The 18,383-nt window shown below is 37.3% G+C and overlaps 1 protein-coding gene across 7 annotated transcripts in view; it reads right to left on the minus strand.

Moving 5' to 3' along the window:
- LOC124132604 (ras-GEF domain-containing family member 1B-like) overlaps window positions 1–18,383 on the minus strand; it is a 151,543-nt gene that overhangs the window by 34,516 nt on the left and 98,644 nt on the right. The window contains exon 1 of one of the 7 annotated variants that reach the window (XM_046496604.2): window positions 11,763–11,867. The exons of 4 other annotated variants lie outside the window; for them this stretch is intronic. In XM_046496604.2, the coding sequence (XP_046352560.1) occupies window positions 11,763–11,819 (57 nt within the window). In that variant the 5' untranslated portion in view covers window positions 11,820–11,867. Of the gene's footprint in view, window positions 1–7,479; window positions 7,578–11,268; window positions 11,326–11,762; window positions 11,868–18,383 lie in introns of those variants that run through there. 2 more of the 7 variants (XM_048392510.1, XM_046496605.2) reach the window with 2 other exon arrangements.

The raw sequence follows: 18,383 nt of genomic DNA on the forward strand, positions 1-18,383 counted from the left end.
AAACCCTACACAGGCCAAATCATCACCGACAAAATGACCACTTAACACTTTCCTTCCCAGCAATTCTTCTTCTTTACGACCCTTGTAATTTTAATTCTTTTTCATCTTCTAATCCCTAAAATCTATTGTTTTGTGTCAAAACAGAAAACAAAAATGTCATTTGAACTATCTGAAACACAAACAGATTCTGTCAAGTTGTGATAATCCCATCATCCAAACAATCGCACAAAGAGCACCACCATCAACTTATCTCTTCATCCTTCACACCTTGCAACCAGAGATGCCAGGGGTCATGACCCTATACCCTAGGGGTGGGGACTGAACCCGGGACCCCCCATAAAACAGAACCGCTACTTCTCACCTCTCTGTTTATGACTGTTGTTGGTCTGGGAAGGTGTACTTTGATACTCTGCGGACATGCATTTCAAAGGAACACTTCACCTATCACATGGTCTTCTTTGCTGTTATTGATAACAAATTCCAACTTTTTGTATTTCCTGGATGGGGAGCCTCAGTTTATTTAATAGTCTGGGAAACAGCTAAACTCCTAACAACATGCAACATGACCGTTTCCCATGCTCTTAAGCCAGGGAAATATTTGGAAATTGATTTGCTTTCGACAATACAACAAAGGGAATTATTTCACATAACAGACTGAATGAACTATCGAAAAACCAGCAGGCTCTACTTCTGTCTCTACACATGTTCTTTTACTGACAAATATGTAATTAACTTTTTGTGGGGTTGATTTAATGTTTTTCATAATATCAAAAAAATAATAATGGGTTTATCAAAGAACCTATCACAGTTTGAGTTTTACATTGGCGTTACTATAATGCTCTACTTTTAACAAAATAATACTCTTTGTTGGACTTCGGTTTTCTTAGCAGTACTGTTGTTTTTTAAACTTTTATTATGAGGGCATTCTTATAATTGTCATTTGCTTGGGTTAACATTTCTCGTTTCAATATTGTTCAGCTGTTAAAAGCTATTAAAGAGATCCTACACATTTTCTTGATAAACTGGGAATCTATGTTATTTCATAACAAATGTTGTCAAATCTCTCACCTGCCCTCATCACAGGTGTGGGAATCGCAAATATTTAATGTTATCATTAGCTAAGAGAAACAAATAAGTAACAGATCATTTCAAGGTCAATAAAGTTTTGTGCTTGCCTAAACCAATATCGATGAAGTTCAAATAAAATTTACATTAGTAAAAACTATGAAAAATATTTAAAAAAACAATTTGGTATGATGAAAGTAAGAATGAAAGTACCAAATTTTCTGTTTTTACTTATCATGATTAAACGGAGTAATCAGTACCAATGGGTAACAAGTCAGTGTTGAGGTATCTCGCAACAGTTTTGAAATGGACATCTAACCTGCACTATGTGATTGAAAACTGTCATACAGTTGCACCAAGGGAACACCTCTTTTGGGTCGTATAGTGCAAGATTATGTCAATATTGCTGTCAAACAGGTAAATTGAAACATGTTTGCAAAGGTGTTTTAAGTCTATTTCACCAGCAAACAACTCCAAAATGATAATCAACACACGTTAATTTATGTTGGATTAGTGGATTTGAAAAAGTAATATACTTTCCCATGTGTCACTGTGGGCTTTCAATATTTAAATACTTTGTTAGTAAATATCTAATTAGCTTTTTGATATGTAGCATTCATTATATTTTGATTCTTGCTTACTTTGTATACTTGTAAACTTGTGACAAGACTTTCTTTCAATTTTCAATGCATATACATCATAAATTTCAAACGAAAAAAAAGGCATTTAGAGAAACTTACGTCCAAAGTTTACATGATACAACATGGGAATGATAGACAGATTGAAACATTCTTGACATGACAACATCTTATCCCAATATAGATAATGATAATGTAGGTTGCAATATACTAGGTAGGAACGTGCTGTCCCTATCAGCATCAACATTTAGGAGTGTTGTCAATATCGCAATAGACAAGCACTGACTGATACAGGCATGGCATCAGCTGTAATCTGATCTCTCTTATCAAATTGCATATTGAATCATCAGTAAGAAGCTAATGTACAAATTAAAATGATATGATACACATAAAAATTATCTTGGATGATTAATGATTGCCTAAGTAACCAGTCTCTATGATATGAATGTTGCAGATGACTAAAGTGAACACCGCAATTGACGTAATTACCACCCTTCTCATAATAAACACTCCCAGTACCTAAATACTGAGGCATAGACTTGGTTAAACACCTCAGGCCTGTTCCATAAAGGGATCTTAGTGCTACGACTATCGTATGTTAGTGAGTGTTAGTGAGAGTTAGTGTGGTTCACACTTCTTTTAACAATATTTTTTAGCAATATCATGGCGGGTGACACCAGAAATGGGGTTCACATATTGTACCCATGTGGGGAATCGAACCCAAGTCTTCGTCTCAAAGGATGCTTTAACTACTAGGATACCCCACCATCCCTAAGCCTATGTTAAAGCATAAGAGTTATGACCACCTTAGCGCTAATATGGCTTTGAGGAAGGGGGCCCTGGGAACTAATTATGTTGATAATGGTATAATTTCATTGACAAATTGCTATCATATGATAAGCATCTCTCACATGACACGTGAATAAAATATATTGTTATTTGTAATATGATAAAAAATATGTTTTAACATAAAAAAACATTTTTTAAGACAACCTGGAAAAAAGGATCAAAAGATTGAGGCCCAAATACCAGTGTTCTCAATGAGAAATTTATGGATTGTTAAAAGTATTTTTATGTTGTTTCTTTAAACAGCTTTTCCATGGTGTATTGGGCAAGAATGTCTATAGAAAACAAGCTGCCTTCATCATTGGCCCCCTTTCCTTTTGTGTACTTACAATATGAGGTAACATTCCACACCTGTAGGGGTTCTCGTTAACATACCTGGTGGGAAATCTTGACAGTTCAGGTGTAACAAGGTTCAGGAACCAGACAGCCTCATCAAGGGAAGCTGGAACTGGGGGATGAGGTATATTTCCAGTTTTGGGGATATTTTGGGAGTAATGGTGATTTTCTTTCAGGGGATGCTAGAATTCAGTTCAGTTAAAGAAGTGGGTGCAGCTTCTTTGGAAGCTGAGGAGGGGGGTGGGGGTGAGGGTGAGGGGGTTGGGTGGCTGGGGGTGGGAGGTCAAGTAACATAGCCATGAGTATGGAAGGTGTTCAGAGAAGTGAGTGAGTGAGTGATTGAGTGAGTATGGTTTTACGCCGCTTTTAGCAATATTCCAGCCATATCACGGCGGGGGACACCAGAAATGGGCTTCACACATTGTACCCATGTCGGGAATCGAACCCGGGTCTTTGGCGTGACGAGCGAACGCTTTAACCACTAGGCTACCCAACCGCCCCTGTTCAGAGAAGAAGCCTTGTTCCTGAGGGTAGGGGTCAGTGAGGGTGGGATGCAGGTGTGTGAGGAGAGGGGATGGGGGAGAGGGGGTGGGGGAGGAGACAGGAAGGGGTGATACAGGTGATATATTTCCCATGAAAGGATGACTGTACACGCATAGTATTCTGTGTAAACTGATCTACATGATGCATAGTGTCAAGATATTGGAGAGTAGGTCAGGGAATACAGCACTAGGTGTCAGTAACTAGCAGGGTGATCCGGTCAGCACTACAACAGAGGCCGCAGTAACATATATCCCCACTGTCAGTACAAATACAGGCTATATGTTCAGGTGAGTGTCTACATAGAATCCTTCCCCAGGGGGCCTCTGTCTGGTGAACAGCGGCACTCCACAAGCTATCAGTAGAGCTGGATTTCACAAGTACAACATTCTCCAGGGTTTGGATCAACAAGCTTTTTTAATGTACACATGGCCATAGCATAAAAATCAGAAACTTGACCCCCCTCTGATAATCAGTTCTTCCTATTCTGATGCCAATGTACTGTATACAATCGATAGTAGGGTACAATCAGAAACATGGGCGGATACAGATGGGGGGTGTGGGGCTGCGCACCCCCCTTTTTATTTCGAAAAAAATCTTTATTTCTGTATAAATTACCACCAAAGACAATAAATAGATCTTAATTGTGCACCCCCCTTTTCAAAAAAGCTGTATCAGCCCATGAGAAATATAAAGGCATTCAATAACACAATATTGGATAGCTTCCACTACACGGATGAAATAGATATTGTAACATAATCAATTTCACTTAAAGCATCATGATTTGCATATGAAGTCAAAACTAGAGGTCAAAATATCAAAAGAAATATTAACAACTGTCAATGACCACTGTCCCTATGCTACTTCAAGTATAAACATTATTACAGTACATTTCACATAACACTTGTCTAGGCAAATCATGAAACTTTATATTCAAAGCTATTTGTAAAATGCAGAGGCAATATGGTAGTGCAGTGGTTCAAGTGTTTACTGATCAAGAGTTCGATCCAGGTTTGATTCCCTATATTGTTACAATGTAGAAAGCCAATTCCTGCTACCCATTGCCACCATACAGCAGATCCTGGCAGTAGTAAGGGAGGCAACTCTGCACCTCGAAATGTGGCACCTTAGACCACTGGCCTTAAGAATAAGAATCTCTCACACTCTAAATTCAGAACATTTATATAAAACAACCACTGAATCCAGATATAAACCTCAAACTATCATATGACCTTTTAGAAATACAACATGGATATAAAAAGATATATTTGAAACACAAATGCAAACAAACAGCAATAACAAAGAAGTGAGTGTTCCATGATGTCAAATTGATTTACTGTGAAGAAACCTGGAAGCTGTAAAAAACATGTTTCTTTAGATCACAGCTTCATTTCTGAAACTGTTATTGGGTTACAAAATCAATGGCTAACAAGTTAAGTCAATTATATTATCCTTGGTCGTTACTTTTAAGTTTTGTATATTTGATGATGGTAAATTAAGGCCATGGAGACTTCTTGGTGGAATCCAAAGATTGTAATTTGATAAGGGAAACTAATCAAATAAGTGAATGTCAGTTGCCTCTAAATTCATGTGTTTTATCCAACTTTACAATGGTTGACCTTTGCCACTAAGTTTGACTGTGTAGTGTACACTGAACTTTAAGGGCTTCACCAGTAATTAGATTTCATATTTTTCTGTCAATGTTGATTACATTACCTTCTTCAAAGCCTCTTTCAGTATTCAACTAATCATTAGGTTACAACTCTTATCACCTGTTCCTGAATCTCTTATATATCCCCAACAGAAATTTTGGTTGGTTGGTTTGTTGTTTAACGCCACACTCAGCAATATTCCAGCTATATGACGGCGGTGTGTAAATAATCGAGTCTGGACCAGACAATCCAGCAAATAATATCATGAGAATCGATCCACACAATTTGGATCGATGACATGCGTCAACCAAGTCAGCGAGCCTGACCACCCGATCCCATTAGTCGCCTTTTACGACAAGCATAGTTGCCTTTTACGGCAAGCATGGGTTGCTGAAAAACCATTCCATCAGCTGATTTGTGCAAGGTCATAATAAATAAATTATTAGATGTTCATTCCCACTTGTCTCACTACCAAACATACACATCACATCATCATTAAGTCCTAACATGTCTTCAAACAAAGAAATGTGTGTTGCCATCTTTCTTTACTTGAAGAATTATACCATACACATTATCGAACCAAACACTCGTGCTTAATATGAATCACAACCACCAGCAGTTATAGTACACACATGTATTGAACACCTTTCAAATATACACATTTTAAAAAATAAAATGCCTCTCGGCTCAAATTTTAATAAATTTGGACGAAAGCCTGTTAATTAATTTATTGAAACATTTAGTCCCAGAAATATTATTTAAAAATAAATATCTACAAAATAACAAAATAAAATCCAAAAGGAGCCCAGCTTAATTTCAGCCTAAAGCTCAGGGAATGTAGACTTACCAAATCATTCTAGACTTGAGTTGGACTCCTTTTTTAAAGTATTCTCCAGGTGCTGGCAAGAAGATTTATAAGCCAAAAGGTGAGTCACAGATGAATATTAATATTTTTGTGTTATTACTCTGTCCACAAGCCACGATAACAGTTATGTTTCCTGGTTTTAAACTGACTTCAGTATGTACCATACATATCACCTTGAAATATCTTCCACTATATACTCACTCTCCTGATATGAAACTATCCTTGTCTGCAGTCACAATATGAAATGAACGACCCTGTGTCACAGGTAGAACTATCACAACACATCACAAGGACGCAGGCACTGTCTACTTAGAATAATCCATATACCCGAGTATGATAATCTATTGCAATGTTACACCTAATGCCATGGTGTAGATAGCTCCAAGGCCTGTCACAACAGTGTGATTGCAATAGACAAGGAAATGCCAATAGCATAACTGCAATGCAATGTAAGGCAGTGGCTAGAAAGGCTATGTAATGTTACCAGTGTGGCTAGACTTAGTCTGTCTTACAGACCCTGATACAAATATATATCAAATACAGCCCATGCAAGTCTATAATGTTTGGCAAGTCTAGATCACTGCAGTATCTGAAAATGAAGAGAGTCACTGGGCTCCTTTTTATTATATTTTTATTAAGATAACTAAACAACTGTTTTTTTATGTACGATATGTTCATTTCAGAGACTAGGTGTAAGTCTAGGCTAGACTCAGCCCACCAGGCAAGGATGACATTTGACAGATGAGAAAACTCAACATCAATGCCAGGCAGAATCAGAATTAATGAAATATAATTGAGTGTGTATATCGCTTTTCCCATGTGCTGGAGATTTGATCTAACGTTCTGTCATGTCAGCGAAGGTGCCTCGTCTGTTGTAGAAGCTTATATTGCAGTCTGGTAGACTTGTGGCAAGGTGGTGATATATGTTAGCGAAGGTTGTATACACATTGATTTTCTACTTGTTGTATCAGAGATTAGCAGTCTGTACATGTTTACATGTAAAACCCTGGTATGGTGCCATTCCAAGGATCATAATCCCACATATAGTGGATCCAGGCAGCTATAAGGGAGGCAACTGCACATAAAAATGTGGCACTTTAGGCAACTGGGCTACTAATTATCAATGATACTACTACTACTACTAATTATATTAATAGTGATGATAATAAATATTACAACAGTAAGAAGGGATGTGAATATTGATTAATATTGTATTAGAAAGAGCAGTAATCGAAACCGAAAATCAGTATACATGATCAGTAATGAGTGAGTAATGGCATTTCAAGAGGGTATGAAAGTACACTAGCATGGACAGCCACATGACAGCTACCCTTCCTTGAACTTAACCATTTAGACATGGGCTCATTTCACCAGCAATACATACACAGCATATAGTCCTCCGATCTAGCTAGTCCCCGATAACAGGACAAAAATTTTTTTTTCTTAAATCACAGAATTTATCAAGTAATTTGAAAGACTTTAAGAAGTTATGGAACTAGCTTACTAAACGAGTAGGCAATGTATACCATCAACTCACTTGTGACATAGCCTCTCCTTTCTTGTGTTGTATTCCTCGTATGACCACCCCTATGATACCTGCCTATACCACCAAGCACTGAGGGCATTTCATAAATGTAAATAAATCACTGATAAAACCCATACAAACAAAGAAATAAAAACACACGTCTATCCTGCTTCCTGTACTGTTGACTGGTTGGTGGGGTGTTGTTATTGTAGCTTAACTATGATAGTCAATACAATACAGTCTTTTACTTCCTTCTCTCGAGTTTTTTTGAATATTACGTCATGGAACGTCACTGCTGCCTCGACAAGTACTTCCTGCGGCTAATACCAGTAATACTCCTTCATGTACATGATTAATCTATATATATTTAGAATAATTAATTTCTATATGGTGGACGTTAATACTCCTTCATGTACACGATTAATCTATATATATTTAGAATAATTAATTTCTATATGGTGGACATTTCCGCATTTTCAAATCAATGACTAATATGATGTCTGCGGTAATTACTTATATTACTTTCACTAAATGTTCCTGATCTGGTTCATGTGAACACTTTACTTGCCTTTGCATGTGTTTGTGATGGTGCTACCGGAGGGGGCAGCATATACTCACCTTTTCCCCAAACACCTAGTATCATCACTATCTGATTAGAGATTCATAAACACATGCTTATGATATAGTCACAATTGTACCTCGGTTAGATATAACTTGTGATTATAGTAAGGTTTTGTTGATTTTATTTAAATAATAAACTATTCCTATATATTTGTATTCTACATAAGATTCAACTCTTCATTTTGCATGAGTTAAACAAGATTATGAATTTTGTTGGATTGAAAATAACATTTTGAACACTTTTTATTTGGCTTATGTATAAAAAAATAGTGACCAAATAGACATGATGTAACTATAATAATTAGAGGTGCTCGTTATTACCGGCATATCATGATTTGAAATGAGTATGTATCACAATACTTTTGGAAAATACTACGGTATTGTGTTTTTTCAAAATCATGCATATTTTTTATCGTGTTGGCAAACTTTATATAAATGACTATTAAAATTGAAATAATTAATTAAAAAATTAGCAACTTGATCCCTGTGATCGAAATAGCAAAACTATTCCGAACCAGCTTCCTGTATATAATGTGTCTATTGCGTTTGTGTAAAAGCTGCTGTGATCATAGCAACATCATTAATGTGCAGGGTAAGTACTGTAGGGTCCATTTTTATTCAAGTTCATAACAAAATACAGATGAAAGAACGCATGTAATATATGTTGTATGCATGCTGCCGCAATATTTTTATCATTATTGCAATAAATTGTAAAACGAAAGTCAGGCCAATACCCATCACTAATAATAACACACTGTTCATGAAAACCCTTCTATTCTAAATTCACTGTAAACTGAAAGTCATGCGCCATCTATCAAACTGACTTCAAAGCATCCTACTGTCTAGTTGAACACTACTTCATATTTTAAGTGTGCACAGGGTTTTAAGACTTCGCATTAAGCATGAGATTTGATATTGTTTTATCTTGTATAAAGCCTGGAGGGTATGGTGGATGAAAGCACATTTTGTTGAATAATGGCTAATAATTATTTTTACTGAACGTTTATCACAAGAATAACTGATTTTATCGGAGTCTGACACTCTGTCATTGACAAAGCTGTCTGATGTAAAGATGGGTTTGTGATTGATTATGGGTGTTGCTGGAGAGATTTTGAAAATAAAATACAACAATTATTGTCTTAAAAATCATTTTTAACCACAAAAACCAGATGATTACGAAAGCTTTGAGTAGAAAAGCAGTTTCCCAGTAACATTACACTTGATATCCGTTTAAGTTTATTTTGGAAATGTTTGATACTTGAAATCAATATACATATGGAGACAAGTTCGCTTAGATAATATGAAAACAATCTTGGCTTCATGGCAGAGCCAAAAAAATCTAATACATGTACCTAACATTGAACACACCACAGTCTGTGGACTATGATATCTCCATGGTCAAACCTGTGATTCATCTGTACCCGCAGATCAACTCCATGATTCAACACTCTCTAGAGATAAACCCAATGATTCAAATGTACCCAAAGATCAACCCAATGATTCAAATGTACTCATAGATCAACTCCATGATTCAACACTCTCCAGAGATCAACCCAATGATTCAACTTTACCCATAGATCATCTCACTCATTCAACTTTACCCAAAGATCAACCCAATGATTCAAATGTACTCATAGATCACCCAATGATTCAAATGTACCCATAGATCAACTCAATGATTCAACTTTACCCAAAGATCAATTCAATGATTCAACTTTACCCATAGATCAACCCAATGATTCAACTTTACCCATAGATCAACCCAATGATTCAACTTTACCCAAAGATCAGCCCAATGATTCAAATGTACCCATAGTTCATTCTAATGATTCAAATGTACCCATAGTTCATTCCAATGATTTAACTGTAGCTATAGATCAAACCCAATGATTCAACACTCTCTAGAGATCAACCCCCATGATTCAACTCTACCCTGAGATAAACCTCCGGATTCAACGCTCCCCAGTGATAACAGTCAGGATTGAACCATATGCATTTCCACGTAGGTAAACAAACTATGGTACAAAATATAACATACAGATATGTAAACATATATGTGTAATGCATTTGGTCTAGTTGTATTTACAGCTTGATGTCCTTGACATTGCTGATAACAACACAACAACAACAAAATGTGCCAGGTGTTGTGTAGTAGGGATCTGTAGTAACAAGCAGCTGCTATGAAGGACATGTCAGACAAGGACCTGTTGTGGTATGAGGAAGGGAGGCTGACCCAAACAGTAACAGGTGATCCTGGCCCCAGGGACAGAATGTCAGTGTCACTGTGGCACCTTCTGACACCACCATGGGCTAAAGCTGTTGTCAAACAGCTGCAGAGAGAGAGAGAGAGAGGGAGAGAGTGAGAGAGAGAGAGAGAGAGGGAGCGAGAGGGGAGAGAGAAAGAGAGAGGGGAGAGAGAGAGAGGAAGAGAGAGGGAGAGAGAGGGAAGAGAGAGGGAAGAGAAAGAGAGGGAGAGAGAGGGAGAGAGAGAGAAAGAGAGAGGGGAGAGAGAGGGAAGAGAAAGAGGATGAGAGAGAGAGGGAGAGAGAGAGAGAGGGGAGAGAGAAAGAGAGAGGGGAGAGAGGGAGAGAGCGGAGAGAGAGAGAAGAAGAGAGAGAGAGAGTGAGAGAGATCCTTTATTTTGTGATTGTGCGTATGAATGAAGTTAATGGAAGGCAGAGGCAGAAATCCCTGAGGTTGGAATGAAGGAATTCACCTGTTTGTACTTACTGAATGTGTTTCAAGTTAAAACTATCCAGAAGTACGGCCACTACATCATGTTACATGTAACACCTTGCTTTCAATCAGGCACAGGGAAACCTAGGAAAATGTTGCTCACCTACCTGTAACCTTGGAAATCTCCTGAAGGTCACATTACCAAATTATGACACGACTCAGATGAAGAACCAGATGTGTCTGTACAAGGTCTATTGGGTATGCGCAGACGATCTGCTTAATCAACCAATGCATTCTCAATTGCAAGGTTTTAATAAGATAAATTTCTAAATCTTGAAAACAATTCCTGTCCCCTGGGTAATGATGTATTACAAGGATCATTGATGTTCATACAGCTAATCTCAGGAAACTGAAACTCTCCCATAGAAACACAAACTTGAACACATGTTCAATTATTATCAGAGAAAACCGGAAAATGTGTAAATCTGAATAAATTCAACTTACCGAGAAAGAACGTATGATATACATTTTCCCACAGTGTGGCATAGTCTTACCCCATGACATGAAATATAAACACCTATTTGAATATTGTATTCAGATCATATTGAAAGGAATCCTCTTTGCAAATCAAACAAGTGTGAGTCACCTAGCTTGTTGTAAGGGGGACGATATCTTTAGAAATCACCCGTAGCCAAATGGTAATGTACTTTCATAAACATACATCACTGTCCTGGTTGTGAATACAAACTATGTAATGCTACACACTGATAAAGAAATTGGAGGGGAACAATATATTAAAAATCGATCTTTTATTTTTCTGTGTAAAATAAAATATTGCCGGTTTAAAATCTTTCTATAACATTGTTTCAGAGATGGGGAAGGTTGTCTGACATTGTTTCTGATGATACAGATATTGACTGATGGGAGGCTAGGGAAGTCTGGAATCACTCCTGTCAAGGTTATGACGGAAATAAGAAAAACATTTTTGGGATAGTTACCTTCAAGAGCCATTTTCCTTGAAATAATGGATGCCGCAGGTATTCCACTTTTTGCATTGTGACTAAGTGGCGTCAAATTTTTCAAATTCGCTGCCGGACGGCGCTGCCTGATATTTCAACAAGACAACCTTTGGTTCTTGGATATAAGCTTACAGCTTGTTTCAGCTTCTGAAAGACTTTGGCACAATATTCTCCAACATGAATTCTGACGTATAGGGTTTCGGCTTACACAGTGCAATCTATTAATTAGCTCACAGCATAATTAATTCAAGATGCGTGAAAATAATGTGTTAATCCACAATATCACATAAATCCACACACATTCCTCTGTAAAATTCCACAACAGCCGAAAAAATCATATCCTTTTTGGGTGTGAATTAAACAGTGATTTTCGGGGCACACTTAAATGTCAGATTCTACTCTGTCCATGCTTGCCGAACGCTGACATGTCGATGCAGAACTACTCCAGCACTGATAGCAGGTCCTGACAAAGAAGTAGCCCCGTGACCTAGTACACTAAAACACACGCTACCTGTCACACACCCCCTAGGGATTTAAGAGGGGGCCCCTATTGTTCAGGGGACAATCTAAAACATTGCATAATAGGTCCCATTTTGATAGATGCTTTTGCAAGTAGGTTAGAGGGCATTCAACTCACTGCCCTGAGTAACTAGAAGAGAATTACAGCTTTGGAGAGAAAATGACCGTTTTTAAATGCTAATAATGGTCATCTTTGCACCTCGCATAATAGAGGTCAACTTATGTCCGCACACATCCCATTTAATAATACACCTACACAAAGACAAGAATTACTTTGATTTTTTTAAGTCATGTGTGTGTAATTCATATGATGTGTGCTGTTGAAGGGTAATTGAGGGATTAAATGGCCAGTGAGCAATAGTAAGATTGACTGAGAGAATAGGGGTAATAGCATGAGATTTCTTTTTGAGTGGGCTCTATTGATGGTGTAGAGATGGACGCTACTTGAGAGATTCTACATTGTCTTCAAAGGCTTTGAAGTTGGTCAATAAAGTTGAGAGAGGGTAATTGAGATACTTCATTGTTATGCAATATTGGTGAAAATGCATATGTGTGAAGGTTGGCTTAGCATCAGCCATTTTTACAGGGAAGACAGGTATTCTATTACACAATCTCAACATGAAATGAAGGGAAAGTAAAATATAAACTGTTTTGAGTCTGCATCAATTCATTTTCTTGATATTAACATAAAATCAACTATTACAAAAATAATGACTTAAATAATATATCCTGGCTCTTACCAGGACAACGAGAAATAAAAATGTCTGGCCTCAGCTGCCAATTGTACCAGCTTAATAATGCAATGGCTGTGACTCAAATCCCTTAAACCAAGGCTGAGTGAGTGAGTGAGTGAGTGAGTGAGTGAGTGAGTGAGTGTGAGTGAGTTTGGCTGTACACCAAAATATTTCCTCTGTACCACAGTATGTTAGCAAAGACTCTGAGGAATGCCGACAGTTAGACTTGCACAAGTCTCTCAGGCAATAATTATGAGCTTAAATCATAACTTCTTGATTATGTAAATAATAAGAACAAGTTGCCCCTATAAGAGACTGGAGTCAATAGAACTGTCCATATATCTACACTTGCCTTTAGGAGGATAGAATTACTACACATCCCTGGACTTTTCTTTCAGTAGAGCCTTGGTGCAAGGCTAGCCTACAGTGCCACAGGCCCTAGACCTTATCCTGGTACTGACAGACTGTAATTAGTAATCACTCAACCATGCAGATACAGTTACAGAAGTCTGACAATAAAGTTGTCCAACAACAACATACCCGCCTAACTATGCGTAATGTACTGAAGCATTAATTGCTTCTTAAATAGTCACAATGGTAAATGTGCAATGGACCTAACCATCACTTAATACTCATCCAAATGTAAACAATATGTTGGGCCAAATATGGGTTCATACAAATACTGGTTTCATGAGGAATGTGGTTTCAAATGTAAATATTTTCTATTCTTGTTTCATACAAAGAGAAAAATGTCTATGTACCTACTGTCCTTGAAGGTTAATTTCACTTCAAGGTGTTCCCACTTGTCTCTCTAACAGACCCGAGAGCATATATGTAATGCATCAATCATCCATATTCCATTCTCAGCCCGTTCTAGACCAATATTCAAACCAATCTCAGCTCCTGAAATTAAGCAATTTGAAGGTTCCTTGATACTCAAGGGTTCCTTTGTAGAATTATTTATATTTAACCTCATACATAACATAATCTCAGGGACTATGTGTCAGTCAATGTTCTCACCCTGACTTGTGAAGATCCGGGGTAGAATAGGTCTTCAGCAACCCATGCTTGCCATAGAAGGTGACTATGCTTGTCATAAGAGGCGACTAACAGGAATGGGTGGTCAGGCTCACTGACTTGATTGGTGAATGTCATCGATTCCAATTGCGTGGATCAATGCTCATGATATTAATCACTGTATTGTCTGGTCCAGACTTGATTATTTACAGACCAATGTCATATAGTTGGAATATTGCTGAGTAAGGCGTTAAACAATAAACCAACCAAATCTCAACTGCACTGTTGGCATTGATAATACTTCCTCATCAAACTAATGCAGACTCAACGCTAACTGACAGAACAGGTAATAGTTGTCTATAAAAAAAACTCCCAAGTGACGTACACCCCCATATTTTTAAAAGCAATACACCTGAGTACTATTGAAAGTAAATGTCTCCAAATATAGATTATAAGCATCATTAAAAATGAAGTTTTTAAGTAGCACTACTTGAAGAATTCATATTCTATAAATAATATTTTTTAAAGAGAGCAGTTATGTGTTCCTAAAATCTTATCAAGTACATAATGACAGTCAGGCTTTGGGTATATTTACTCAATTAAATTTTCAACTCTCTATTTTGAATAGATTTCATTATAAATACTGACCCAAAAGAACTTAAAGTGAATATGAATTTTCATATGACTATACTTAATCTGTCATTACTGGTAAGTATTGCAACACAGCCTTCAATTGTGGGTGTTCTTAAAATAGTTTTGAGTAGTGGCTGGAAAAAGACATATACCAGTATCATTTTAGATATGTGCTATATGTTTCATACTTCTTATCAAATAATTTGAAGTCAAGAATAGTAACAAAACTATATTCGGTATCTCCTTGCCATATTTATCAGGGCACCTATTTGAGATGTCAATGAGTGAAGTGGATTCCAGTTTATCATACAGTCTTCGTTGGTTAAACATCATCTATAGCTTCCAACAATTGTCAGACTTTCAGTAAAGCTAGTTGATGTGGGTCAGGGTTGGTAGAGCTCTGAAAGGATTGTGAATACTACTCGATGGAGCTCAACAGCCCTCTTAGGCACCTGCGTAGGTTATATCACATTGGTAAAGGTCACATAGACTACCAATGCCTCATAGACCATTGCCATAGAAACGTGACACTCTTCACCTCAGTGAGATAGATTAGCACCTGTGAGAGTCAAAACTGACTCCATTTTGAGTGCTGGTGAAGAGTGTGTCAAATGTTGTCACCTCGAGATAGTCAATGTTGGCAGGAACGTGTGACAAGGTGGTGCAGTCATTATAGGTTATCTAATTAGGATCTGCCTGGTTCAGAAAAGCACAATCTGGAGTAGAGATTCATGGTTGGTTCTAGAGGAATAACCAAAGTTAATCTGAGTTATATATACTGGGGTTATAAACAATTTTATAGTACTTAGTACTGCATAAAGAGGTGAAAACTAGAGAGGCTGCCAACCCCCTTTTGATACACAGGATTCAGGGGGTTATTTAGAGGCTATTCAGGAATGTGGGACACAAATTAAATCATATTTGCTGACATTTAAACAAAAATAATGGTGTATGTAAATATTTCTTCCATATATTTTTTTTCTTTATTTTATCATTAATCTAACTTTAATTGAAACTTTTCTCAATGCTTTTGAGATATGTGTCAAGTAGAATTCGGGATTCAGGGGTGAGAATTGAGACTGATGATGACAGTGAAAAATTGGATGGTATTCGGAATTCAGGGAAAGGCGTTGGCATCCCCAACGCTCACCTGATTCTCAGTCAAGGGCTACTTTATTGGATGGGGTGGTCAGGGTAGGCGTCTTGTTGATTGCATGTCATTGTAATCCGATAGTGGGACTTTGCTCATAATATCAACCCCTGGTTTGCCTGGCCCAGACTCAAACAAACAGAAGCCATTGGTCCCACAGTGGTCAATTTCCAAATTACATCTGTGCTTGCAACAATCATGGGGTACTGAGATCCAACCCCTGGAACCGATGCAGAAATACAGCTAGATTTAAGTGAAGGCATGGGAGGTGAAGTTCATATTTTAGAAGAAAAATGTAATGAGAAATGCATGTGAGCCATTCCCATTCCATTCAAAGCAATTACCATGGGATGCACCAACATGAATCTTAATGAAGCAAAAACTAAGTTAATAGCTTTCACAACGTGTGCCTCAAAAAAATTATTCAATTTATAAGATAATTTTCTTTCCAGTTGAAACAATCCATGGGGAAAATCTTGTTCCCTACTGAAAGGAACTTTACACCTTCGCGCGATGATCTGCAAAAAATGTCTTCTTAGATAATCGTTTTACCAAACCTCATCAGAGGTAAATGTTGACAAAACTAAATAAAATAATATGATATAAAAAACATTTTTTAATAAAAAACTAAATTAAATATTCTTATCAATATCTCACTGAACGAATTACTTGAAGGATAATATTTTCGAAGAAAATTTCAATATTACTGTCAGTCAAAAACACAATCGCTAAAAACATCTTTTACCTACCAGATTTGATTGAAATTCTTAACCTTGTCTAGTACAGTGGTTTCTGGCAAGTGCGAATGTTTATGTAAGATTTAGAGGTGGGGAAACAAACTCTTGGTTTGGCACGAGGGCTTTTAAAAGCTGATAGTGGACAAACACCACGTTCAAGATCAACATTGTGAAGTTGATGCCAATTTCAGTTTCCTCTTGACAATCTGGTCCGTAAGTGTGTAAATACAACAAAATACAACTCACGGAACAATAGGTGCAGCATACCGTGTGTTGGAAAGTTGGCGTGACAGTTTACCAAACATGTTGATAACACGTTACGATGAATACCAGGAATGGCTGAATGTATTTTCTTCGTGAATGTTTCAGTACACTGTACTACATTTGATTCATAGCAAGAAATTAAATGGACTGTCTTGTTTATGAAGCACATTTTAAACCATAATTCTTTGTTCTAATTCTTTATCAAACACATAACACAAGACAGGAGTTGGGCAGGTAGTGTATTTCTTGGGACTATAGCCAGTGTTTGAATTTAAACAACTTGAGTACAATTAGCCTGATAATATTCTTCAACGCCTTGCTTGATAACGGTGTTAGAACCTACACCAAAACGTTGCTCTTAATTGGATTAAAGAACTTGTTCTATCATAAATGTTATCCATACTTAGTACTCCAACTTCTTAATGTCTCTCATAGATATATATGTCATACATCCCATGCAAGTTTAAAATAGTCAGTAAATCTATTACCGTATTCGACGTAATAAGTGCCCCGCTCTAATAAACGCCCATGGCGATATTTGCTGATATATTGGCCGTTGAACAATCCCAATTAGCACCCCTTCTGATTGATCAATGTACACAAGACTTATTTATTCGCGTATAATATGCACTCATGTGTTATATGCACCCTTAATAATGGGCAATTAAATTCTGGAAAAAAATATCTGTCGTACATAAATATTTTAGGCTGTCAGCATAAACCACGAAATTTATCTTTCAACTCAGTTTTTTCCACTAAAATAATAATCCAATAAGAGCCCCCGATTTCTAATTTTGAGAACGCCCTGGGCGCTTATTACGTCGAATACGGTACTACAGTTTGAATGAACTCACTCTCTTGGCTGCTTTGCACTCGCTTGGCAAGTGTTATTCTGTAAAACATTTTCCTTTCAGAGACTAAATGTCAGTCTACACAAACCACTGTGGGTGATCAGAGAGGGCATGACAGCTTGATGAGGGAATAGCTCGACCATTGTGTTGCCACACTTTCTAATAGTGAAGGGGCGGTCGGGTAGCCTAGTGGTTAAAGTGTTCTCTTGTCATGCAGAAGACCCGGGTTCGATTCCCGACATGGGTACAATGTGTGAAGCCCATTTCTGGTGTCCCCCGCCGTGATATTGCTGGAATATTGCTAAAAGCGGCGTAAAACCATACTCACTCACTCACTCCTAATAGTGAAAAGAAATACTACATGAGTGTATGAAGACCACAACGAGTTATGGAAAACATTTTTATATTGTACCGAATATGTCTTACTTTACGATGGATATTTGTGATCACATCATCGCACGTTTAGGTCTTAGGCAGGGTCCAATTATCACTGAAAATGATCCGATGCCATGGCGGTCCAGATGTGGTATTCTAACATGCTCAATAAATCACATACTCCTTTGCATCTTGCTCATTTCCATGTCATAATTACGTTACCCGAAAGTGACACACATTGCATCAAGTTTCCAGTTAACCTATTTAACTGACAAATCAAATACTTATTAATGTTTTTTTCCCCAAGCCTATGAAATCTG

Source organism: Haliotis rufescens, unplaced genomic scaffold (genome assembly GCF_023055435.1).
Source record: "Haliotis rufescens isolate VD_foot unplaced genomic scaffold, xgHalRufe1.0.p SCAF_11, whole genome shotgun sequence".
NCBI lineage: Eukaryota > Metazoa > Mollusca > Gastropoda > Lepetellida > Haliotidae > Haliotis > Haliotis rufescens.